The 26,017-nt window shown below is 47.0% G+C and overlaps 1 protein-coding gene across 3 annotated transcripts in view; it reads right to left on the bottom strand.

Annotated features, from left to right (window-relative positions):
- Positions 1 to 849: 849 nt before the first annotated feature.
- The window catches only part of MBTPS1 (membrane bound transcription factor peptidase, site 1), a 51,915-nt gene continuing 26,747 nt past the window's right edge, over positions 850 to 26,017 (bottom strand). For all 3 annotated transcript variants that reach the window (XM_037142428.2, XM_037142429.2, XM_037142430.2), the window contains exons 12-23: positions 21,287 to 21,431; positions 18,372 to 18,560; positions 17,669 to 17,841; positions 16,106 to 16,221; positions 15,413 to 15,569; positions 14,538 to 14,662; positions 13,791 to 13,868; positions 9,659 to 9,799; positions 7,704 to 7,835; positions 6,210 to 6,336; positions 3,085 to 3,215; positions 850 to 1,731 (exon numbers count right to left, since the gene is read on the bottom strand). In XM_037142428.2, coding sequence (XP_036998323.1) covers positions 1,535 to 1,731; positions 3,085 to 3,215; positions 6,210 to 6,336; positions 7,704 to 7,835; positions 9,659 to 9,799; positions 13,791 to 13,868; positions 14,538 to 14,662; positions 15,413 to 15,569; positions 16,106 to 16,221; positions 17,669 to 17,841; positions 18,372 to 18,560; positions 21,287 to 21,431 — 1,711 coding nt within the window. In that variant the 3' untranslated portion in view covers positions 850 to 1,534. The remainder of the gene's footprint in view (positions 1,732 to 3,084; positions 3,216 to 6,209; positions 6,337 to 7,703; positions 7,836 to 9,658; positions 9,800 to 13,790; positions 13,869 to 14,537; positions 14,663 to 15,412; positions 15,570 to 16,105; positions 16,222 to 17,668; positions 17,842 to 18,371; positions 18,561 to 21,286; positions 21,432 to 26,017) is intronic.

The following is a 26,017-nucleotide window of genomic DNA, read 5'->3' as shown; positions in this document are numbered from 1 at the left end:
GGCAGCAAGCAGCCTCGACAAGGGAAGGGATGGTGGCAGGAGAGCCAGTCCTGAAGACGAGTGACACAGGTACACATACATCTTGGGCAGAAAGGGGACAGCTCGAGTTGAAGTGCCATTTTCTGGGGGTGAGGCACCCAAGCTCCCAAGACACAAGTGAGCCAATGTGGGGACTGGACCCCTGGCTCACTGCACTGGGCCCAGAACTTCATTCTGCGGTCGCCTCGAGTGCACACCTTTTGCACGACTGTGCAACAGAGACGGAGAAGCTTTGTCTAGTTTACGTAAAATGTCCTAATTCAAAAACCGGTATGCGCCTGCCCCGAGCAGCAGTGCTCCCAACAGCCAAAAAGGGAGCGACCCCCATGTCCACTGGCATTTGCACAAGCAAAACGAGGTTGCCCTCGGCGGGATGCTACTCCACCATGTAAAGGCACAACACACTGACCGGCTACGACGGGAGCGTCTCGAAAACACGCTGAGTGTCAGAAGCCAGTCACAAAAGGCCATGAACTGCTCGGTTCTGTTTACACGAAACGTCCCAAACAGGCGAATCCACACAGACAGCAGATAACTGGGTGCTGTGGGCTGGGGGACTAGGGGCTGGCCTGTGAACAGGTGCAGGGTCTCTTCTGGGGGTGATGAACGTGTTCTGGAACTGGGGGGCTGACGGCTGCATGACCTTGGGAATATACTAAAAGCCACTGACTTGTACGCTTTAAAGTGGAGTTTTTATAGTATGTGTGTGAAGTATGTCTCAACCAAAACTAACAGGCTGCTACAGGACCCGTTCCAGGGTGTCATCGAAAAGAAATGGGACAGGTGGACAAAGAGCCCGTGACACAGCTCTTTTCTGCTTCACACAGGTAATGCATATTTATTGAAAATTTTCTTCACCGACAATGGTGAAATCAAGACCCCGTTATTACAAAACATGATGGCAGTTGAGACTTATAAAAATAAAGCGAAGGTCTATGTTTCACAGATCTGTGCAATCTGCCTTCAACTCTCAGTCTGTCCTTTCATCAAAAAGGAGATCACGGAATCTGGTATTCCTCGTGACGGAATAGTAAAAAACCTCATTCCATTGACAAAAAAAAATAGCTTTGCTTCCAAACAGCACAAGTCTTTAAAGTGACTTTTTCCCAACAATAAATATAGAAAATAGGCTTAATGGGCGTATCTTAGCTTGGTCAGTTGTATTGTTTAAAAGTACCTCCTCCCTCTTGGGTCAGGAGACCCCAGACAGCCTCTGACGTTCTCGAGTCTTTGGTGCATGCAGCGGCTGGGTGCAGTGCCCCCTGAGGCTGATCCACGGAGCCCCTCCTGCGGGACCCTGGCCACAGCACACTTCGAGCGGTACGTGAGCCTCCATGCATCACAGGGGGAGGCCCACGAGGAACGGACCCCCAGAGCCCCGCAGTTGAAGGCTCAGGCCCTTTAAGCAGGCGGCCCCTCTGGAATCATCACAGCTCTGCCTACCCACCAAGGCAGTCAGGAAAAGGATCTCTGGCTCTCAGTCAGTGGTCTGATGTCACACGGAAGGCGTCTTTGGTGGGTGAACTTGCTGCATGAGCTGTGGGCGCTTCACTCTGGGTTTCCTTCGCTTCGGCCTGCTTTTGGCTTTGTTGATTTGTACCACAAAGAAGGCCAGGACCACCATGGCTCCCAGGAAGGCAAAGACAGGAATGGTCTGGCCCACCTCCTGGTTGTAGCGGCCAGGCATGATCCCTGCAAGAAGACAGTAGGGAACGATCAGTAATACCGCAGCTCCTTCTGCCACGACAGGCAGGCTCATCGGAAACAAAATGCTAATAAGCTCATTAGCTGGGCTTGCAGGGCAAACATAATTTTTAAACCTCAGTTAAACAACCCAGGCCATTAGTAGAGAATGACTGAGAGGAACCTGCAGCCTCACTGTTCAGACTGGCAGCTTCTCAGTGCACATGCGTGCATGGGTGTGTCGGGGGAGGTGCAGGGAGGTCTTCGCTCCTCCCCATGCTCACCTCAGACAAAGACCAGAGCTGGTCTCCCTTACGTCACAGAAAATGGAGCTGCCCTGAGCTGCTTTTTCTTTAAAACAATGAAAAATGAACATGTTTGGATGCTAGGAAGAAAAAAGGGTGCTTCTTTCCTAACTGACTGAAAGGAAGGAGTTGCAGGTCAGGCAAGAAGTTGAGGACAGCTGGCTGTGGCCCTACCTCCTGGGAAAGCTTTCCACAGAGGACATGTGGTCAGAAATGAAGAGTGGCCACTGGAGAACCCTGGCTTCGCAGTCAGAATTACTCTGTAACTGAGCAGCGCTGGGACCCCATAATTCCTGCCCGCAGTGCACTCCAGGACCCTCAGGCGAGGCCCTGAGGGGCTGGGCACCAGCACACAAAGTTCCAAGGTGGCACTGAACAGGCAGGGGCGCCCCCTTCTGATCTCTGGTGTCTCTGGCCAACCAACTCCCGGAACCAGAAGAGACGCTGCCTGGGAGCTGTACCTGCCTGGAAGGGCACAGGGGCGGCCAGAGCAAGAGCTGCCTGCACACTGCTGAGATGACTTGGTGGCAACTGCGCCGGATGCGGGAGGGCCTGTCCCAGACAGGCCAGTCAGGCTAAGGGCCATTATTTGTACATCTGATGTCACTTAGAATGAGGGAACAGAATAAAGTCAATCTCCCAATTGTAACTGAGAGCCCTGCCCAGGTGGGACAGGGCACAGCAACAGCAGAGACCTCTGGGCCAAGGGCTCAGGGGCCCAAACCGGCTGATGACAGAAACCTCCTAGAGTATATAATACATGCTTGCTTGCAGAACTTAAATAAAAATGTGCAAGTTAAAATTTAACTGTAATATTGGGCCATCATAAAAGAAATTCAAATTTGAAAATCACAAAACCTTCTCAGGGAGATGATGCTGTTATTACTCTCTTAGGCCTGTTTATGGCCTTGCTGATTGATCCCGTGAGGAACGCCAAGACCACCATGGTTCTCAGGAAGGCAAGGAGGGAACTGGGGGCCTGCTGCCTGGGGAGTGGAGAGGACTCTGAACGAAGCAGCGGGTGAGTCAGCACAATGCAGAAGCGCTCAGAACTGACCTCCAGGGATGTCCCAGGCTCCACTTTCTCCGGGAGACAAGGGTCTCACTTGAGGGCGATTCGATCGGAAGTTGGGTAATACCACTTTGTCCAGGTCGATGGAGAGTAACTTCTGATGTTTCCAAAGATTACTTCAGGAAAGTGGATTAAAACAAAATAAAAATAAGCAACTGTACTAGCCTAGGAAGCTTACTTAGCCAATACCTAAGAAACAAAGTGATTTAAAGAGAAACATGAAAATGACGTCCCATTTACATCTACCTAAATGCAACTGTGTGACAGCTGTAGTGACAACTTCCAGGTCCTGAGACCGAAATGTCAAAATTGAGTCCATACCATACGATTTAATGCCTGAGCAGGGATCAGCCCCACTGGGTCTGTAAAGCTGCCACCTGGGAAATTCACTAGGCACTGGGAGAGAAAACAACACCTTAGCCTCCCAACGGAACTCAAGTCAGCAGGGTCAAAGGCCCATGGAGGTCTCTGCCTGAAGACGCTTCTGGATGAATGCAAACCAATGCAGCAAAGGTGGCTACCCCCTCAGCCAGAGGCTGTCTCTGCCCTCAAGGGCCCTGCAGCAGGAAGGGGAAAGGGGGATAGCAGGAACCCGGGAGCTGAGAGGCAAATGGGGAGGAGCAGCTGCCTGGCCCCTGGGCCAGGACGAGGAGGAAAGGAAGCACGTGCTTTGTGAAATGTGCTGGACTGGTTATAGTAGCACTACTGCTATTCATTCTGAGGTCGGAAGAACTTGTTCGGGCCAATACAACTCAGACCTCAAGAACAGAGAGGCTGATGCCCTGCAAAGAGCAACAGGGACCTTGGCAGGACGCCTAGAATCAAGAGCAAAGAATGTAAATGGAAAAATGTGAAGACAGTTCTGGCCAAAGTGAGGAAATGAAACAAATGTGTTTGCAAATTATGAATTCCCCATTTTCCTGCTTCTTATTTTCATTTGGAAATGGCTGGCCTATCTCTCACTTTGGCCAAGTGAAAGCAAAAATGTTCAGTTCCACTGGCAATCAGAGCGAAGGCCGGCAGGAAGCCGGGCAACGCCAGGCCCTCGGAGGGGCGACTTCTGTGAGGGAAGAGATAAACTACTATCTCGCACTTCTACCTGGGAGACTGCCTGGAAAATACCAACAAGTATTACAACCCGTTCTACTCCATATGATTTACCCTTCCACGCCACGTTTAATCAGTCTGAAAATCAAACTGGCAACGTTAAATTACGGAATCAATGACATTTAAGCTTTATGACTCTGTAGCTGAATGTACATGGAGCTATATTTTAATTCTAGTACGTGACACCTACTCTGGAATTCACTTACCTGGTGATGGCATTTTCTAGTTAGGCAACTGTAGGAAGAGTGCATGACGTTACCATTAGAGAATCTCACAAGGTTTTGATGGGAGCAGAGAAGGGGGAGGAGCCCCTTCCAGGGGTTCCCAGTGGGGGTCACACTCATGCAGCTGCTCTGAGGGCCCCTGATGCTCAACGAAGACACCACGGAAACGAGCCTGCGCTTCAGAGACCGAGCAGAAACTCAGCACTGAGGGGCACCTGGGCCCTCCGAGGGCTGACAGGAGCTGTCTGTCAGGAGCTGTCTGACACCGCCTCAGATCTCTCCAGAGATCTGGAATGTAGACCTAGGTCTAGGTCTCTGAGGATTGAGAATAACAGTCAAAAAGGTGCAAAACGTGCGATGAAGGTGAAGCCTGGTGGGTGTATAAGGAAGGAGTTCCTGAGCGCGACCGTGAAAATCAAATTCTAGGAGCTGTAGGTTGGGTCTGATGGCTTATCTGATGTGGACGGGCAGAGACCACGCTCATCCATTTCTCAGAGCCCTGGACAGCACCGTGGAGAATAGCTGGGTTTCGGGAACTTTAGCCAATGACTGTCCAGTGAATATGAATTGCTGACCACGGCTGGAATTAAAGTCTGGTGTAAATGCTAGGATAATGGTGGGTTATAAATAGATGACATGTAAAAATGGAATCTTATCAGACATTTTTGAATGATGGGATGCTGACTGGAATGGAAAAGTACCCAGTAACCAGTGTCAGCGAGCCTGTGGAGAAGACAGTGTGACGATGCTACGATCGCCGGTCGTCCAGTAAGCAGGTTCCAAACCAGGACAGATGGTCTGTGAGTGGCGCACTCGGTGCTTCTATTCACGACAACGGCAGAGCAGAGGAGGCACTGAGGTCCCCGCACAGGCAGCCTCTTTTTGGTAGCTCATGGCAAAGATGGTGGTCCTCTGTGCCCTGCCACGTGCCACTAGCCACACTAATACCTGTGCACACTGAGACCCAGACAAAGGGGGCAGTCTGGTGTGGGGGCGACAGTAGCCTCTCTCAAGGGGAGCCTACTGCGTGAGGGCTGTGGGGTGCTCCGGCCAGCAGTGAGTGCGCTGTGCTGTCACTGAGGGGAGGGTGGCTTCTCACAACCCCTCAAAGGACGGGGGCCTACCCCACAGCTGCACCAGGACCCCCAGGCAGGAAAAGCCCTCATTCTCCTTGACAGATCAGGATACGCTCCACGGATAACTCAAATTTAGGCTTCCAAAACAAATGACGCAAATTAGAAGATCAAGTCCCACAGTACAAGGGAGAACCACAGACCAACAGTGGGAGCCGCACAGGGTCGTTGACCCTGACAATGACCCTGTCCTGGGAGCAGGCTGCTCTCCCAGGCACGGCAGGGCTGGACCAGCCCTACCGCGAGCGGCCCCAGCTCCTCCATGTGACCAAAGAAAGGACCCATCTGTATTTCTTCAGGATCAATGTCAAAAACAGGGAGCATGCGAACCCTGAACCCCATGCCCGAGGAGTCAAAGCTCCTTTTCAAGTGACATCACTATCAGATCACAGCTTTTCAAGCGAGAACACACTGAAACCGAAAAATGCCAATTACCCGAAGCACATCTTCATGCAGAACACCACCAGAGAGCAGAATTCTAAAGGTCAACATGGGGGCTCGCTAATTTAAATCACCACCACAGATGACAAGCTGGAAGACTTAATTATTTGATAATAATGCCAGGAAAATTCCATTTTCTTCTTTGAAAAAAAAAGTAATGAATCATAAATCCTGCAGAAGTGGAAAAGCACAGAAAGACACGAACCTGGGAGCTGTCTCATTTAAAGGCTGTGGCTTGGCCCACGACAGGTGCGGACAGGCTGGCAGGGCCCGAGGCTCCGGGCCTCCCAAACGGGCCTCCAGGACCTTGGAGTAGCGGTGCAGGTGGTTCCCTGGGCGGCGTTGGCACGGACAGCAGGCAAAGGTCAGTGTTGAGAAGATGCAAGGGGGAAAATGAAGCTCCATTAGTTTGTCTGTCTGCCTTCCTGCCAACAGGCCATGGCACGCTCTGTTGACCTGTCCCCCTCCAGGTGCTTCAGGAGGGCACGCAGACTGGTGCCGCCCGAGGCGTGCTCGCTGCTGCAGGGAGAGGACAGCCGCTCCCTCTGAAGTGGCCACGCGGCACGCAGGCGGCAGCTGGGCCACCCTGACTGACTGCAATTACATGCACGGGGCTGTGCTTGAGGGTGCTAACCTACAGATACACTGCACAGAAAAAATATTTCTCTTTTGAAGTATTTAATTGTCAGTCTGAAAAAAACCAACCTGCATTTTCAAACTTCAAAACTTCTTTTATTTCTTAGATCTATGTAGCCACCAGCGACGCACGGCTATTGACCAGCAGAAACAGGGTGTCACGTGTTTAAGTAGTAACACTGTGGTGTACCAGGCTGAAGTATTTTATTAAAGCAAATTTCACCTGTTTCCTTATACCTTTTTAAGGTGGCCACTGGGAAGCTGAGCATTAGGCCTGCGTGTGGCTCACCCCACACACTCCTTACACTCCCATGGACAGAGCTGCGAGCACCACCACGTCGGGCTGTGAGAGCTGCAGGGCAGCCCTGCCTGCGGCACGCCCAGCGGGGAGGCCGCAGTCCCCACGCGGCCTTTTCTTCAGGCTCTAGGGCAGAATCACTGGGTGCCTTCAGTAGTTACCCTATGTTGCTGTGTATAATGAACCCTGTTTGGCGCAAATTTTTTGAGGAAAAAATAAGGATGCACACTGTACATGGGTATAATAATCCCGTGTATGCCATGCACAGAACCATGGTGTGCATTATACATGGCAAAATACACTTAACGTCCCTCCGCTCCCGCCTCTTCACTGGTGAATGCAAAGAATACTCTGTTTCCTCAGAGTTCTGGGAGGATCTAGTGAGGGACTCTGTGCAAAGCACCCCTGGCCTGGTGCCTAGCACCTAATAAGAGCTCAAAGATGCTGGCCATCTCTCCCAAAGACCCCCAGGAGCCAGAGTCTTCGTCTGTGAGTGGGACACAAAACAGTAACTCGGAGTGGTGTGAAAACACTGGAGCAAGCACGGGAGAGCACGTGACACTCGAGGCCCCCTGTATGTGCCCACCCTGTGCTGGGGAGAGCAGTCCTGTCTGCAAGTCGGAGCCACAGGCCCCTGTTCCACCTGCAGTCCTTAAGAAAAACCACAGCGGCACCACGAGCTGGCTCCGTTTGCCGGCAGACATGCCTATTTCCTGAGCCAGGCCCCACCCAACGCCCGCACTGAGCGCCCGTGGGCCCACTCACCTTCCATCCTCTCTGGAGTGGCCAAGCCCACCCCACTGGGGGGGCGCTGCCGGTGCCCAGAATGGCTGAGGCTGGGAGGGGTCACCCCGTACGACGTGTACTGAAGGAGCGCGTCCAGGAGCCAAAAGCAGTCTGTGGGTTCAACAAGCATGCTGCTTAGGAATTAGAGTCTTTAAAGACATTTGTACAGGAAAACAAAAGTTAGCCCCCAAAGTGAGGGGGTGGGGGAGATGGGAGGTGAGAACAGATCAAAAATAAAACCCAATTCTTGAGAAACGTGCACGCTCCACAGTCAGCACCCACTACAGAGAACAGCAAGAAACCCAGCCAGGCCTAGGCCTTACCCCCAGAACCAGGGCTCAGGCAGGGCGGTAATACTGTGCACCACACCATGAGAGTGGAAAGGGACAGCGAGACCACATGACACCCACCAAGAGAAGAGTCAGGGCTCCAGAAGGAGAAAGGGGTGCCAAAGCTTCTGTCAATGGCCAAGGCTGTCCTGGGGGAAGATCCTGATTTATACAGCAAGGGCAGAGCCAGGACCACAGTGTGTGCTCCACAGGGAAGTGGGTTCAAGGTCAACACAAGTGCGGACTCCAGTAACCTGGGCTGCCCTCGGAGTCGGTGGGCCACACCCACTGAGTGTGAAAACGGAAAACCTCGGTGACTCTGAGAGACACCACAGGGAGTCTTGGTGCTGGGCTGTGATCTCCGCTCCCATGACCGAGTGTATGGATGGGCCCTTCTATCAGTCGACAGATGCTGCCATCCTTAATCCTGGGATCACTACTCCCACCCCAGTCCTCCCAGCACTGCGACGCCAAGCCCCGTCAACACCAGCCTGGGCCAGATGAGACTCCCAAGAGGTGACACCACCCCAGGAAGCACTTGTCGCACTGGAGAGTGCTTCTGGCAGAGTGCTGGGGCCCCAAAGGTCCTCTACGCTGCCATCTGAAGTGTAAGGACTGAGACAGTCCTCTCGGGCATTTAAAATTTGAATAGAAAGTCTTACCAGAAGATTTTAAATCTTAAAAAATCTCTGTGGAAATAAAATATCAACCCATTCTTTCAACTGTGACTTTAACCTCCACCTTTGATTTTTAAAAATATCAATCTGATGCTAAGAATGCACATAAAACACTAGAAATTTAGTCAACTTTAAGTCAGAGGACGGTGCGCCACACAACTCCCAGTTCACACTCTTCTGGCCCGGCTCCTTCAAGCTCGGCCTGCCCACTGTTTGCCAGGATGAGGAGGAGACTCCCCAGGCTCCCCTCAACCCAGGTCTGCGGGCAGTTGGAGGATGAGGTTTTCGTCCTGGTTTTGTCATCATCTGACCAGGGAAAAGATGGAACACATTCACCATTCCTTCTCCTCCTTCACAAGAAGAGAAACACAAACTGTGCCCAGCCCTGGAGGCTGCACTGAGAGATGCTGAAGAGGAGGGGAGCTTAGGACTAGCTCCCTCACTGGTGAGGGCTCCCAACAGCCAAGACGCCCTCATCTGGAGGAGAGCCGAGTGCTGGCCCTCCAGGGCAGAGTGGCCCAACCCGAGAGGAGCACTCGTGTGGCAGTGGCAGTGACGGACAGACCCAGGGGGGAGTGGGTAGCACAGGCTGGGTGAGGCAGCAAAGGGTCTCCCCACTGAGCCACAGTGGTACTGAGCCCTGCTGGCCCCGCCCCCAGACAACGAACATGGAGGGGAAGGCAGTGGGGGCAGTAAACAGGTTTCATTCTGCCTGTTAAATAAATGCATCCACACTCATGTATCTACAAAGATATTCCGAGCAATCAAAGCAGCAGGAACTGCCCCTTCCGCACCTGGCCCTTGAGAGCAGGTCTCTATTATTTAACAGCCAACTCGACAGTGCCTTTCGGGGACAAGGGGCAGAAGGGATGCGAACGTCGAAGTCACAAAGCACAGTCTACTTTTCGGCCACCCCAGCAGTTCTCACCCTTCTGTCGGTGACTGTCATCCAAGCAGTTGGAGTCTCCGTACAACACAATCCGGCCTCCACCCTCAGCTGGAATCTGATAAAGTCCCAGGATGGGGACATTCTCAACAACTGCTGTTTCCTGCTTTAAAACCTCCAACCCTGAAACAACACAACAAAAATGATGAGAATTCCTGCTGAGGAATGAATTACCTTCTAGTTGCCACTTAACTTGGCCTGTAACAAAGAAATCACAGCAAAATCCACTCTCCAATCACAGCAGAACAAACTTTCAATAGAATAACAATGCCTTACGTGCTATTAATTTGGGTTTTAGCAAAATTCACTTCTAAGTGTGTATACACATTTCTATATCCAACCTCTTTCATTCTCACTTGAAATTGTAACAGTATTTACACTTTTAAAGGTCTCACTTTTCCCCTTTTATATTAAAAACACAAACTTGTGTCCTTTCTCATGCTGAAAGGCTTATGTCCTTGGACCAAACCCACCAGGGGCAGCCAGCCAGGTAGCTCCTGCTAAACACACAGGTACATCCGTACAGTCAGAGTCACAGATATTCACATCCACTTCCATGTCTTGTTATTCAAAGCTAGGACAAACACAACTAATTTTTAAAATATATGTCCACATATTTTAAATTTAAATTTAAGATATCTGTCATATCAACCTCACAAATTCAAATGTTCCAAAAGCAGAGCCTTCTTATCTGTGCCCAAACAGAGGACACAATGTGTGACTTTAGTGAGCCAGGAAGTAAAAAACACACGCAGGCCAGGGGCAGTGCCTGCTGGTGACGCTGGCGCAAACTGCAGGGTCTCCGCTCCTGAAGCAAGCGCATTCCTTGGCACCAGAAGATGCCCATCTTCGTCAAAACCCAGTACCTGGCATGTTGGTAACATCTAAAATGCCTGTGGCTACTAAACGCAGCACGTCCTGCACTCTGTGTTTAGCCCCACTTGGAACTGAGTGGGCGGGGGGCGGCAGGGTGGGGGGCAGGGAAGTGGGGAGGGCACACACTGCGCTGCCACGGGCCTCACATCTGTTTCGCAGTTTCGTTTTTGACAGTGAGACCCTTTGTGGTCCAGGGTAACCCAGATTTTCAAATCCCTCTTGTGCCCAACAGATCATTCAACTTAAAGCCTGTGTGTAGATACAAATGCCCTCAAAATGGATTTCAAGGTAATTTTCATTTTCAAGCTAGCGGAGCCCCAGAATGAAGTATGTACCCTTAAGTCCACTTCTGATTCCTCTCCCAACAAAACGGGGCACTACCAGCTGGCCACGGAACCACTGCTGTCAGCCCGTTTGGCCCCTACCAGAAATGACACTGCCCTGTGAGACACCAACTCCAGAAGAATCTCTGACCCGCAGCGCACCGCGCCATGTGACTGGGAAGGCAGGACTACGTATGCACTCAAAGAGAAAACAGAGCCCTCTGAGCACTGATCCAGTGATCGCCTGCCTGGATGACGGGCAAGTGCCCCTTCCACGCAACACATTCTACCTCAGAGTCACAAAAAGATGACTGAGAAATCCTTTCCGCCTTCTTGTCCTTTTCAACCAATGAAACAGTCCCTAATTTCCAATTACCGCAAATGGCAAACTTTGCAATGGAGGGCCTTCCATTGTGAAATTAAAAAAAAAATACCAGCCTGCACGAGGAAGTGAATACTCCCTGTAAATTCCCATAGGCCTGCCCTGTGGGGCATGGAAAGTCTCAGTCCCTGGCAGAGGGGAGAGATGCACATGGCACACAACCCGAGCCTGGAGCAGGTGCTGCAGGAGGACCGCCCGCCTTGGGGCAGGTGGATGGCTCCTGCGTCCAGGCAGCATGGGGTGGCCCAGGTTGCGCTGGCTCTGCCCTGCTCCCCAGATTTGCGCAGGGCACTCTCAGCACAGTCCCAAATGTGAAGGGGGAAGTGATTGAAATCCAGCAGAGAGCGGAGCAAGGGCAATTGTTCCCTCTCAGACCCCTCCCTGACCTACAGCATCACAACACAGCAACTCGGTTGCCGCCCTTGTGAACGCCTATGGCCCTGCCCCTCACTACATAACAGGCACATGGAGACAAAAAAAATGGCCCATATGAATGAACAGATCAAAGCTCCAGAAAAAATACAACTAGGCGGTGAAGAGATAGCCAACCTATCAGATGCAGAGTTCAAAACACTGGTAATCAGGATGCTCACAGAATTTGTTGAATTTGGTCACAAAATAGATGAAAAAAATGACAGCTATGCTAAATGAAACAAGGAAAATGTACAGGGAACCAACAGTGATGGGAAGGAAAATGGGACTCAAATCAATGGTTTGGACCAGAAGGAAGAAACAAACATTCAACTGTAACAGAATGAAGAAACAAAAATTCAAAAAAAATGAGGAGAGCCTTAGGAGCCTCCAGGACATCTTTAAACATCCTAACATCCTATCATAGAGGTGACAGAAGAAGAGGAAGAGCAAGAAATTGAAAACATAATGAAGGAGAACTTCCCCAATCTGGCAAAGGAAATAGACTACCAGGAAGTCCAGGAAACTCAGAGAGTCTCAAAGAAGTTGAACCCAAAAAAGCACACACCAAGGCACATCATAATTATATTACCCAAGATAAAAGATAAGGAGAGAATTTTAAAAGCAATAAGAGAAAAGGAGACAGTTACCTACAAAGGAGTGCCCATAAGACTGTCAGCTGATTTCTCAAAAGAAACCTTGCAGGCAAGAAGGGGCTGGAAAAAAGTACTCGAAGTCATGAAAGGCAAGGACCTCCATCCAAGATGACTCTATCCAGCAAAGCTATCATTTAGAATGGAAGGGCAGATAAAGTGCTTTCCAGATAAGGTTAAGTTGAAGGAGTTCATCATCACCAATTATTATATGAAATGTTAAAGGGACTTATCTAAGAAAAAAGAAGATAAAAAATATGAACAGTAAAATGACAACAAACTCACAGTTATTAACCAAACCTAAAACAAAAACAAAGCAAACAGCCTTGGCTGGTGTAGCTCAGTGGATTGAGCACAGGCCTGTGAAGCAAAGGGTCGCCGGTTCGATTCCCAGTCAGGGCACATGCCTGGGTTGCAGGCCAGGTCCCTAGTAGGGGACACATGAGAGGCAACCACACATTGATGTTTCTCTCCTACTCTTTCTCCTTCCCATCCCCTCTCTCTAAAAATATATTAAAAAAAACAAAACAAAACAAAGCAAGCAACTAGAACAGGAACAGAATCACAGAAATGGAGATCACATGGAGGGTTATCAGTGGGGGAGTGGGGGGAGAGAGGGGGGAAAGGTACAAAGAATAAGTAGCATAAATGTAGGTAGAAGAGACATAGGAAGAGGTTAAGAATAGTATAGGAATGTAGAAGCCAAAGAATTATATAACATATTTTTCTGACCATAAGAGGGACCTTGGTTTTAGACGAAGAAAAAAGAAAAATAAATTTCGAAGCAAAAAATGTGGTAAAATATTTAATAACATACCTAATATTTCACCAATGTAAATGTAAACAGAACTCAACAACAACATTAACAACCATTATTACTCCCAAAGGGGAGGTGCATTTTATAGTCCGAAAAATGTAGTATATGACCCACAGACATGAACTAAAGGGCGGGGAATGTGGGTAGGAGGGGGTGCACAGGGTGGAGGGGAATAAAGGGGAGCAAATGAGACAACTATAATAGCACAGTCAATAAAATATACTTTAAAAAGCTTAAATACACACACACACACATACACACACACACACACATTCAACAGCCCTCTTCTGAAGGAAATTTGACTGATTTTGCAGTGGTCAGTATACACATATATTCAAATTGTCAGCAAGAGGCTAACTTATCTATCTTTGCATCTCTCAGAACTGCTACCCAGTAAGTCTTGCCTAAAGTAGGTACCATAAAAATGGTATTGCAATAAATTATAAAAACAAAACTGTTAATGCATATGGGGACTTCTTTTTAGTGTGATGAAAATGTTCTGGAAGTAGATGGGTGATGAATGCACAACTGTGTGAATACACTAAAAATCACTAAATCGTATTCTTTAAAAGCGTGAATCATACACAATAAAACTGTTATTTCAAAGGGAAAAAGAAAGAAAACCAAAAAGCATGTGAACAACATTCCTTACCTTGGTCTTTAAAAGTCTGTGTTATCACTATGCCATCTTCTGGAAACTTAGCGATGCTGCACCCCGATGCGTAATACACTAGAAAGCAGTTATGGGAACACAGAAACACAGAGCATTTTATCAACAGCTACTCATTTACCTAAAATGCACTCTTCAAACACTGTGTTTTCTAAAATTGTTTTCAGTCTTAGGAAAGGAGCCGCTATTACTGCCTGGTCACACTTAAACTACAAGGAATGATCTCCAAGTTGAAGTTAAAAAATTCCACTAAGATCAAGCTTCTGGACAGGTCTCAGAGTCAGAGCTGTCGCAGACCTGCAACGGCTAAGGCAGGACGAGCAGAACCTGTAACAACGGTGCTCAGACACTGTCCCGGAAACCAGCTCCCACAACTAGTCTGGGGAAACTTCTGATACGAGATCTGCAGAGTTCCTGTACAAACAGCATTAGGTAAATAACCAGGGACCTGTGAGGCGTTCCCTACTTGGGAAAATACAGGATACAGAGCACCATACAGGTGGCACTGAAACCAGAAGCACGTGTGTAAAACATTTTCATTTAAACACCTGGACAGGCCTAGCGTGGTTAGCACCCAGCCTTCCAGATGTTCCCCGTGAAGACACTGAACCATTACAATCTCCGTGGAGCCCGGTTTCTTCAGGAAGCACACCATTCCCTCTCTGTGAAACTTAGACTCTCCTTTTATAGGAATAACATGTTCTATAAAACACAAGCACAAAACCTTACTGTCGTGGCTCGCCAAGGTAAAGTCCCCTTCATATAGGCCATCGCTGAAGGCCATGTTCCAGACAGAGAGAAGTTCGTTCAGAGCTGGGACATTGGCGCCCCCGGTGTCCGGCATCCACCACTGCCTGTGAAAGTGACAACAGGCCCAGGAAGAAAGAGCTGAAGCGCTCCCTACACAGTCTTCACGACTAACCTCAATTTCCTCTGCCAGAGCCCAGTCTGGCCACACTCGCGTTTTAGATGAAACTAAAAACCACAGTTTGAGCAATACTGTGAAAATGATGCTTCAGACAGGGGCAGAGTAAATCAAAGTAAATATATTTCATAATATGCACCCCACATAACGTGAATACATTGCATATTAAGCCTAAACCTCGAGAGGGTCAGTAAAGAAAAAGAGGTAAGAAAGAAGCTTATAAAATTCATCACAGACTCCAAAGAAAAAAATCCAAACTATATTACTGGAATGACATTCATAATGTACTGGGAATCCTTGATCAGTAACTGATTTACTAGAAAGTTTCTTTAAATAATAGGTCCTTCGGTGCATTTAAATTTGTCTAGATTCAGTGATACAGCTACAGAAGAGAAAGAACCAGACAGAAATTTAAAGCTCAAGTATCTACAATCAACAAGGAAAGACAATGACCTTTCAAATTAGCACCTGGAGTCCATGAGCATTTTACTGACTTCACAAGTGGCTTTCAAACACATCTCTACTACATGAAGAGACAGCTTCCTCTAACCAAGGGTCGGAACCTGTCTCCGACAGCTGAAGAGACGGCCCATGGGTTGGACACTTTACGTATTTGCTAGGTAGAACTTAACTCCCCAAAAGTGAAATTTCTTATTCAAATACCAACTCATATCAGTACCTTGTGTTTTCATCATAAAATTTGACTTTTCTCATGACAGACGTGTTGTACCAATCACTGAAGACAATGAGAGAAAGGCCATTGTCCACGTCCCGCCGCAGTTTGGCCACCTCCTCGGGGAAGTACTCCTCCTCGCTGTCCACCATGAGCAAAGTTCCTGAGGGACAAAGTGCCAAGCTCTGAGCAACTGCACCTCCGAACAACAAACAGGATGTCACTGTTTCAGACAACTCCAGTTACTGGCTTCTGACATTCTGCTCTGTGCCCCCTGAACCGCGGGAGAGGACGGTGAGGAAGCAGGAGCCGGGCCCTGCAGCACACGGACACCAGCTGCCGTGGCCTCTGCTTCGTCTGTGATGCCCCCACACGGATACTCCACTTACTGGAGAAGAAGCAAAACATGGGGCTCGAGCTTCTTTTCATTAAAAAGAAATGAACAGATTAAAAATGTACAAGCGTCTTTGTCCCCAGTCATTCCAACAGTGCCGTGTTTCCCGTGAACATTTCCACAGTCCCCACCAAGCACGACGTGCACCGGCCCCCTAGGCGCCTCGTTCTGGCCTCCACGGGGACTGGGGACCCCGTGTGCACCCTTTGCTGGCCCCTCATTTAAACTGTGATTCACCTTTCAATCTTTTCACAACACCCAACACAGAGGAAAGAACACCTGGCTAACACCTCCTTGCTGCTCACCGTACTGATTAGCATCAAAGCATGTGAAGGGGGAGCCGAGGACTTCGACAAAGTAGCCCATGCTTCTCAAGTGCTGGTACATGTCCCTGAAGTTGGTGTGGATGTGGTCACCATTCCTAGAAAACACAAGGCCTGGCATTAAAATGACTGGTCTCCACTCACAGTAAAGGCTACTCAGCCGCAGAGTGAGCTCCTGAAGCCTGGCTGTGTCTGTGCGAGCACAGCCCCAGCCCCAGCCCCAGCCCCAGCCCCAGCCCCAGCCGAGGCCTGGTGGTGGTGGGGAGGGGGCCAGCCACTGGCGCAGCAGCCCAAAGTCACACTCTCAGACTGGTGGGGCCGGTGCATGAAATGGGTGATAGGAAATCGTGCTCACAGCACAGGAGTGGAGAGATAAGATGTCAAGGAGAAATGGCCAAAGACATTTGCCAAGGTATCACTTTAGCAGTGGCACCCATGTAAACAGCTGGCAACCACTAACATTCAACAAATTCAGATAGGAATGCAGACCTGCGGGACAAGCCACAAAGGGCAAGTGAACTAAGATAGTGACAGTTAACTATACATCACCGCTACTAATCACCTTTCCATCCTTTCTCCTCCTCAACATGCTCGTGTTCCTACTGCGTACTCTATGTTAGCCACTTACCCGAATGTCCCAAGGAGCACCCGGGGCTCATTCTATCTGCCGCCCCCACCTCACAGTCCATCAGAGTCCACCTCCTCAGCAGGGCTAAACCCATGCGCTCCCCCCTATGGGCTCACGGCCATTACCCTGTCAACTTTTCCTCAATTCTTGTCTTCCTGCCTCTGGTCTGAGCCCCTCCAAACTGCCTTCCAGAGACATCTTTGTAAGAAGAACTGACCTTGTAAGTGTCCTGCTCAACTCCATCATTGTTGCTCACATTCTCATGGTCAAGCCCAAACTCCTTTACTTACGCTAAGGCAGAAATGAATTTGGTGTATGGGCAGGAGAGTCAGCCCACCTGCCCTGCAACGGCTGTGACGGGGCAGGGCCTGGAGGCTTGGGGAGGACACACCAGGAGGCCTGGCACGTGAAGAAGGCTGGAGAGGCAGCCACTGGAGTTTTAGGCAAGCTGCAGTGGAATTTTTATCTTCCGGTGACCAGGGCTGCTGCATGGACAATGGGACTTACAGAAGAGACAGTGGCAGCAACCACTCGTCAGGAGGTGACTGATGCCATCCAGGCAAGAGATGACGATGGCCTGAACAAGAGTGGGAGCAGAGGTGGCAGCTGCCACATAGGACAGGAATCAGGACATGTTCTGGAGAGGACTAACAGGATTTGCTGAATGATTCAACAGAAGTCAGAGAAGGACAACAATTAAGGATAACTTTAAGGCTTTTTACTGCACAACACACAAGTCTGTAGGGAGATGCGCGGGGGGCCTAAGAGCATGACAAGGACCTGCAAAGTCTGGGGTTGCAGGAGTCAGGCTCAGTCAGGAGCAGTGTCTGCTTTCCACGGGGATACGACCCCTAGTCCTGCTATGAAAGGACTGGGGGGGTGGGGGGTGATGAGCGTCATGTCTGGTGGCTGCTTACCAGTCCAAAGGGTCGTTCTTCATCCTCAGATTATCCCTGGGGAAGTAGCCGGGTGGATAGCGGAGGTTGTGGTACTGGTCCCAGAGAATTCTCTTGCTTCGAGGAGGAGCAGGAATTATCTTCACCTTTATTGGGAGCTTCACTGTGGAAGTCTGTTCTGCACCATTTTTCGACTGGAAAAAATAACAGAAATTTGAGGCACCCCTTTTACTCAGAATGTTTGGGGGTTTGTTTAAAAAGTTGATTCTATTTATCAACTGAATCCTAACAATTTGAACACAAGAATTTCCAATAACAAATGTAGAAAGGAACCTTCATGTATCACAATTAATTCCATTCAAAACCTCAAGAATTTGAGGTTGAAAATTTAAATCACCTTATTCCCAAAACACTAGTGCTACATGGGATTAACCCTACATTTCCATTTAGAGAACACATATTTTCTACAGTCATTAAATCTGGCACAGAACAGTTCTATCTGCTGTTGCTCAGCAACAGAATCAAAGGCACCATCACTCATTACTGAGCTGGCTTTTAAACTCCAGCTGCTCTACAGGCCTTGGAATCAGCGATGATGGTCTTGGAGCCTAATCACACCAACTGTGCTTCCTCCCGCAGACCCTGGGCACTCAGCCTGCCCCTCCCTTCCCAGCAGGGGATGTGAAAGGTTCAGAAAAACAAGCGCCTCCTGGTGTGCACTCACTTCTGCCTCTGCTGGGGAAGCCACGGTGATCATGACGTGCCCCTGTGCAATGCCTTCCCAGGAAGCCGCCTTCTTGGTGACAGAAATGGAAATGGCCAGGTAGCCTGACCAAGGCCACAACACGGAGGAGTAAGAGAAAGCCACTTCGATGTTGTCTCCATTCTGCGGTAAGTAGGGCTGCCAGTCAGGCTGCAGGAGAAAAGCCAGCAGAGGCCGAGGTGTAAGTGCTCATCTCCTCAGTTACCTACAGCATTTTCCAAGAAATACTTCATATTTTAAATAAGGCAAAATGGAATTATACAGATACCAAGCAACCTATAACCTATGTAGCCTATGGAGTGTCTAACACATCATCCACTAGAAAAGTCTAGAATCCACTATTTCTGAGAGCCTCCAATTTGAAAAAGAATTTTCCCTCCAAAGCTTAAAAACACAAGGGACACATAGTTTGACACACAACTTTTATCTGATAGAGAACTTCAACAAAAGAAAACTCTCAGGTTTGAGGTTAGATCCCATTTAGTCGTGCGCTTTAAGAATCCCACTAACAGAAAGGACTTAAATAATAAAATGACGCGGGTGCAAACTGCCCTCCAATTCTGAACCAGCGATGGGGGCAGGTGGAGGTTTACGGGACGCCCAGAGGAGGGGCTGGCTCGGCCCTTTCAGCCTCTTTTGGGTGTGAGGAAAGAGAAAAGGGAAGCATGAGAGGAGAACATCTGGAAGAAATCTAAATTAGCTCTTAGTCCAATTTTTCAATATTTCAATAACCAGTATTTTAAACTAAGTTACCAATCTCTCTTACAAGCCAGATAGCAATAATATACTACCCAAGGGAGTCAGGATATTTTAAGAAGTTCTGAAAAAGAAGAAAAATATTTGTAGGATATAGTATTATAAATAATGAGAAGGGGAAGAATTTTTAATAAATGCTCTTGAGATCACTGGTTAACAATTGATAAGAAAGTTAATTTTCACACATAAAAAGTTACATATTTAGTTATATATTTAACAAACATAAAAATCAGTAGAAAATGAAATTGAGATTTTTTCATTACATCTGTGGAGAAAAAGTTTCTAATTTTTGAAATAAAAGAAATCACCAAAGGTCAAAATTCAACCACATGAAAATGTGAAACTTTACAGAACTTCTACCCCAAAACAAAAACCACCACTCAAAATTAAACAATAATCTGTGGGAATTTTTTGCATAAAATACAACAATGGCAAATGTCTCTATAATAGGAAGATCTTGCTCAGATGGACTGAAAAAACCTAAAAATTCCAGTATCAGAAAAGGGGCCAAGGCAATACAAAGCTAACTCACACGAGAGAAAGTGCAACCAGTAAACAAACCTGGACACGGTCACCTCACAAATACCTGAAATGCACAGCAGACAAGGTACCCATTTTACCTCTCTAAATTTAAAGTTAAAGATTAAACTGCCTAGAAACAAACCCAATGCCCACTAAACAAAATGAGATTCATCCCTACCATGGAATATGACTCAGCCACGAGCAGAAAGGAAGCAAGGATACACGCTTCGACACAGACGAACCTCAAGGGCATCGTGCGTGGTGAAAAAGGCCAGTCACAAAAGACCACATATGCAGGTTCCCGTGGAGGCAAATCCAGAGAGAGGACGTGTGTTCACAGTGGCCAGGGACTGGGGTGGGAAGAATGGAGAGGGACTGTAAATGGGTGTTTCTTTCTGGGGTGATAAAAATGTCCCAGAATTATAAGTAGTGATGGCTGCTTCACTATTTATGAGTACATGTATAAACTACTGAACTGCACAATTTAAAAGGGTAAACTATGGTATGTGAATTTTATTTCATTTTTTTAAAAACCTCATGGGATTGAAAAGGAAGAAAATGCACCGCCCAGTGCAGGCCTGGTGGAGAGAGTGAGCGCCTCTGCACCCACCAGCCGTGTCTGAGGCGTGGACTCTCCTGGCGGGGGCGGGGGTACCAGGAGCGCTAATCATGTCCACAGCCTCTGGAGTCAGGATTCCAGCCCGGGGGTGGGAGGTGGTTGTTAGGGACATAATTCAGAAGAAAAGGAAACCACATGTGCAAAGATATTCAGTGAGATGTTTACATTTGAAAAGCACCTGTTTTTTACTTCATACAAAGGGAAATAGTATGCAAATTATGATCTGACAGTTCTATGTAATATTAAACAACCATTAAGAAATATTGGTGTCTGTATACGTTTTTAAATGTTTACAACATAATGAAAACTTAAAAAAAGACTAAATTTTTGCCTCTTTTGCATAATCATAACAAAAAAATAACATATTCCAGGTAAGGGCTGCAAAAGAATATTTAAAAAATAGTGGCTATGCCCACTATGCTGTGCACTGGAAACTAATACAAAATAATACTGAATGTAAACAGTACTTGAAAAATAAAATAAACCAGCTGATATGCAAATTAAAAAAGTAATGGCTACATTAGTGTGCCTGTGCTGGAGGTAACTTAGCTGTTCTCTTTCCTGATCCTTTACTGCTGTGATAATGCTTATGCAGTAAGTATAAAAAACACATAAAAATAAAATTCAAAAAAGACCATACCTGCTAGACCTTAAGGCCCATTACTCATTAAAGAATAAAATAACTACAAATGGGCCTTTAATTATAAGTGGGAAATAATAAAGATAAAAGATCAAATGTAATTAGCTGATTCAGAAGTCAAACTCAAGATGCCAAAGTAAAACAACAGCAAATGGGTTTCACTAATTTATCCCTGACTTATGTGTAAAAGACTTAGGGAAACGTAGATCACTGCTTCTAATAACCTGACACCCCAGACAGAAGGAAAGAATCTCTTCTGTTTCAATTTCAGGAGAAAATGCTAAGGCACCAACGTCTAGGCCAAGACTAAGTCCACTGAAAGCCAGAGGGCAGCTTCACCTTGTCTACGATTCTTCCCGTGACACCCATGCCGTTGAGGATCGTGACGTTGACGATGGTCGGCATTCCTCCATAGTAGATGGGTTGGGAGCAGTAGGGCCACATGTAGGGACACTCAGTCAGGTCTATGTAGCTGGGGCTCAAACTGAAATAAGAACACAGTGTTAAGAGTTCAGCATGCTGGAAAACAACACTGAAGTGGCGTAACTGTGTAGGGAGAGTCAACACTGTGGATCTGAGCCTCAGGAGGGCCTGCTTGTAGGGCTTGCTCCCAGCAGGCATCTGGGAACTTGGCTTTGAAAGGCCCCCTGCACTGAGGTCACCGGGCCAGCTTGCCCGGACTGTCTGGTACAAACAACGAGATGGTGTGCAACATCTCCTTCCTTCTGTGAGTCTGGAACTTTGGTGGCTGTAGCCTGCAGAGAATGTGGACATGACCAGCCACACTGAATGCTTCAGACTCAAAGAGTCTCAAATCACTGGGGCAAAGATAGACTTTTTAATAATCCAGCTGTGACAAATGGGCGATCACTTGGCAAAAGATAAAGTTACATCCATACTTCACACCACACACAAGAATGAACCTCAAATGGATCATGGAGTCTCAAGAAAATAAAAAGAAAGCAAACAAATATTTGAAGAAAGTGTGGATGAATTTCTCTTCCATCTCAGTGCAGAAAAAACCTTTCTGTGACTCAAAACCCAGGAACAACAGCAACAACAGACTAAGAACATTGGCTATTTTTTAAAAAAACAGCATGGCAAAAGACTTCATACAAAATCAAAATACAATTGACAAACTGGGAAAAACATCTACAAATACATATTAACAACAAATGGTCGCTAACCTTAACATATGAAAACCCTTTACAACCATGAGACCAAAAACCCCAGAGAAAAATGGGGAAAACAAATGAAGAGACACTTAGCAAGAAAGGTATAAATATGGCTGTTAACTACAGACAAAAGTGTTCAAGCTCACTCCCAACTAGAGAAATGCGAGTTATAATAATATCGAGAGACCATTTCTCACCAATCAGGTTGGCAGAAAGTAACCAGCATGATAGAACTTTCTGCCAATGAGGCTCTGGGAAAACAGACACTCATGAATTGCTGTGGAATACAAAACAGACACAATCCTTCTGCGGGGAATGGAGTGGAACCTCACAGAGCTCCTTCACCCAGCAATCCCACTTCCAAGAATTTTCTCTGAAGACACAGCTTCAACAAAACTAAAATACTAGACACAAAGTCATTCTAAGCCATAGTTCATAATCACAAAATACTGGAAACAATTTAAATGCCCAAATATAAATAAATAGATGAATAAACTATGGTACAATTATACTATGCAGCATAAAAAGAAGGAAGATCTCCATGAATTAATACAGAGTGATTTTCAGGATACTGTTAAGTGAAAAAACTAAAGTGCAAAGAGTATTTGCAGTGATGTTATCCTTTGTGTAAGAAAGGGCACAAAAGAAAATATAGGGTGGGCAAGTAGGTTTACAGTTGTAAGTATGCAGAACAGAGTTTATTCTTGTATTATTATTAATTCTTATATTATTTTCCATACCAACTGCTGTAAACCTACACTTGCCTACCCTGTATACATGTATCTGTTAATTTGTACAAAAAGAAATACAAGACAGATAAACCAACAACTGAGATTGTTACCCACAGGGGTTAGGGGGACAGTGTGGAGAGAATGGGGGAGTGGGAAGAGGGACCGACGGATGAGGTCACATTTGTGTGCAGTTCTGACCTTAGAGCCATGGTAGTACTTCACACACCTGACATCTAACTAGTTGAAATCAACCAGAAGGTGGGGGAATCCAACAAGAGATATGAACATTGACAGGTGAACTCAACAGTATTAACACTAACTAGCAAAACCACACTGAGGGGGTGCAGGATGAAAAGAAGCTAAAGATAAAAAGAACTCAACATAAATACTGTACTCAAGTTAGTAAACTTGTTTTTGCAAGGGCATGGGTTCAAAAACTACTCAACATGCATATACTAGGACAGAGCAGAGGAGTAAACATATTGTGGATAACGATGGCCAGGTCTGTTGCTGTTGGAGGGGAGCTACAGCTAAGGAGAGGGGAGGCTAGGCTGAGAATCGTGGTGTTGGGTGGGGTCGGGATTCAGATAAACTCCTGCTTTTAAGGGACCCGCAGAGAGCTCCACGGAGAATCAGGCACAGATGTGTGCGCACACAGGCATCTCCCAGAGCTGCCTGCTGAAAAGGCCGAGGGACGACAGCGAGCACAGCTGCCAGGAGTGCGCCAGGTGTCCGGGCGCTCGTTCTCCCACACCACTTTCCGAGGAAAGGACCAGGGCTGCTTGGAGAAAGAACTGAGACCAAGGCTGAACACGAATGTGCTGTGCTGCCAGAAAGCGAGAAAAAGCACTCAAAAAATGATGGAGACATCTGAAAAGACACGAGCCAACTAGAAGGAGCTCACAATGGCCAAATCTGGGACAATTTGAGCAACAAAATAAACAATGATATTATTGGACTATAACCTACAGAGTCAAATAAATATCTGTTTCCATGCTGAATAAATAAATGAATAAATAAGTAAATGGCAGAGAAGAGACAGCTCTTCCTTACAGCAGAATTTGAATTAATGAGTGAGAGAAACACAAAGTCGCCACGGGGCAACCTCTGCAGTACCAATCACTACAGGCAAAGACCATCAATGGGTGTTAACATTAGTGAGTGAAAACATGTTAAGAAACAAGATCTTCTGAATGTGAATCCCCACAAGTGACACTTTGTACTCACAAAGGGACAAACAGGAACTGCAGTGGAGGAACCTGGCAGATGCCACCTAAGGCAGGTTCCAGGGGCCATGCTGCTCAGATCTGCTGCTGAAGCACAGCTGCGGACACCTCCAGCTGCGGCCCCTCCTGACCCCCAACCAGCTCTGTGCCAAGGCCCTGCTTCCCCCCGCGTCATGCAGGGTTCTCCTATCCAATGATGGAACACGCAGGGGTACTAGGGCAGGCTTGTCCCTGTGGGGCAGAGGGTCTTCTAAAGGATGACTTTGGTGCAAGGATCCCCCAACAGCAGAAACATTTTTAGACCTGTGCTGCAGCCTGAGTACCCTCCTCTGTAACCCTCCTTCCTCCCACCTCTTTTCACGGGCGCTGGGCCAGCATGGCAAGTCCTGAGACTCTTTCCTGCCTCTTCTTGCCTCCTTCCCTTTATCTTTTACAGGCCCCTCTCCCCCAACAGATCCCTTGGGCAGCTAACCCCATCTCAGGGTCTGCTTCCCGGAGGTTCTGGACTGACACATCACCTAGGTTAAACGATGTAAATGAACTCTGCCAGTGATGAGAGGAAGAACACTAAGGCAGTGTCCTCGACTGGAGGAGATCAAGGGGACCTGAAAACTAAATACGATGTGAGATGCCAGACTGGATGGATCCTGGGCCAGGAAAAGGACAGTAGTGAGATAATGGGTGAAAACTGAATACAGCCTACAGATTAATCAATGGTAATGTATCGAATGATTTCTAGGCTTTGAGGCTTATACTACAGGGTGGGGCAATAGTAGGTTTACAGTTGTTTGTACAGAAAATGCAATAAATAAATATCTTATTTCACTGTGTATAATGCGCACCCATGTTTTTGGCCCAAACTTTCAGGAAAAAAAAATCTTTTAATTTTTAAATTCAATTACTTATTTACATTTAGAAACAAAACTGATTATTGTATTCCAGGACATAATTTTGCATAGGGATATCATTAATGCTTTCTAGAGTTACACTTTTAACACATAAGCATAAATAAAAAAAATAAAAACACTTATATAGACACTGAATTAATACTACTCACGTATAATGTGCATCCTTATTTTTCCCTCAAAAATTTGGGCAAAAAAGAGAACATTATACATGGCAAAATATGGTAATAATATAAGAACAAACTCTGTGTTTCAGGTACAACTATGAACTTACTTTTTGCCCACCTCTGTGCGGTTATGTAAGATGTTAACATTAGGGAGAGCTGGGTGAAGGACAATGGATCCTCATGCACTACTTCTGGAACTGTGTTGTAAATCTAAAATATTCAAAATAAAAAATAAAAAAGTTTCTTACCAAAAATATATAACCTCAAGCTGATCATAAAAAAGCATCAGCCCTGGCTGGTATGGCTCAGTGGATCGAGCACCAGCCTGCGAACCAAAGTGTCGCCAGTTCAATTCCTAGTCAGGGCACATGCCTGAATTGTGGGCCAGGTTCCCAGTAAGGGGCTCAAGAGAGGCAACCACACATTGATGTTTCTCTCCCTCTCGTTTTCCCTCCCTTCCCCACTGTTGAAAAATAAAGAAACTCCTTTTTTTAAAAAAAGCATCAAAGGAGAGAATCCTAGAAGCAGCAAGAGATAAGGAGGCAGTTGCCTACAAAGGAGTTCCCATCAGACTGTCAGCTGATTTCTCAAAAGAGACCTTACAGGCAAGAAGGGGCTGGAAAGAAGTATTCCAAGTCATGAAAGGCAAGGACCTACATCCAAGATTGCTCTATCCAGCAAAGCTTTCATTTAGAATGGAAGGGCAGATAAAGTGCTTCTCAGATAAGGTCAAGTTCAAGGAGTTCATCATCACTAAGCCTTTATTACATGAAATGTTAAAGGGACTTACCTAAGAAAAAGAAGATAAAAAATATGAACAGTGAAAGGACAGCAAACTCACAGTTATTAACAACCACACCTAAAAC

The sequence above is a fragment of the Artibeus jamaicensis genome, unplaced genomic scaffold, assembly GCF_021234435.1.
Source record: "Artibeus jamaicensis isolate MK-2021 breed Jamaican fruit bat unplaced genomic scaffold, CSHL_Jam_final contig_464, whole genome shotgun sequence".
NCBI classification, from domain to species: domain Eukaryota; kingdom Metazoa; phylum Chordata; class Mammalia; order Chiroptera; family Phyllostomidae; genus Artibeus; species Artibeus jamaicensis.
The sequence above is the reverse complement of the archived record's forward strand: the minus strand, read 5'-3'. Positions and strand labels throughout refer to the sequence as shown.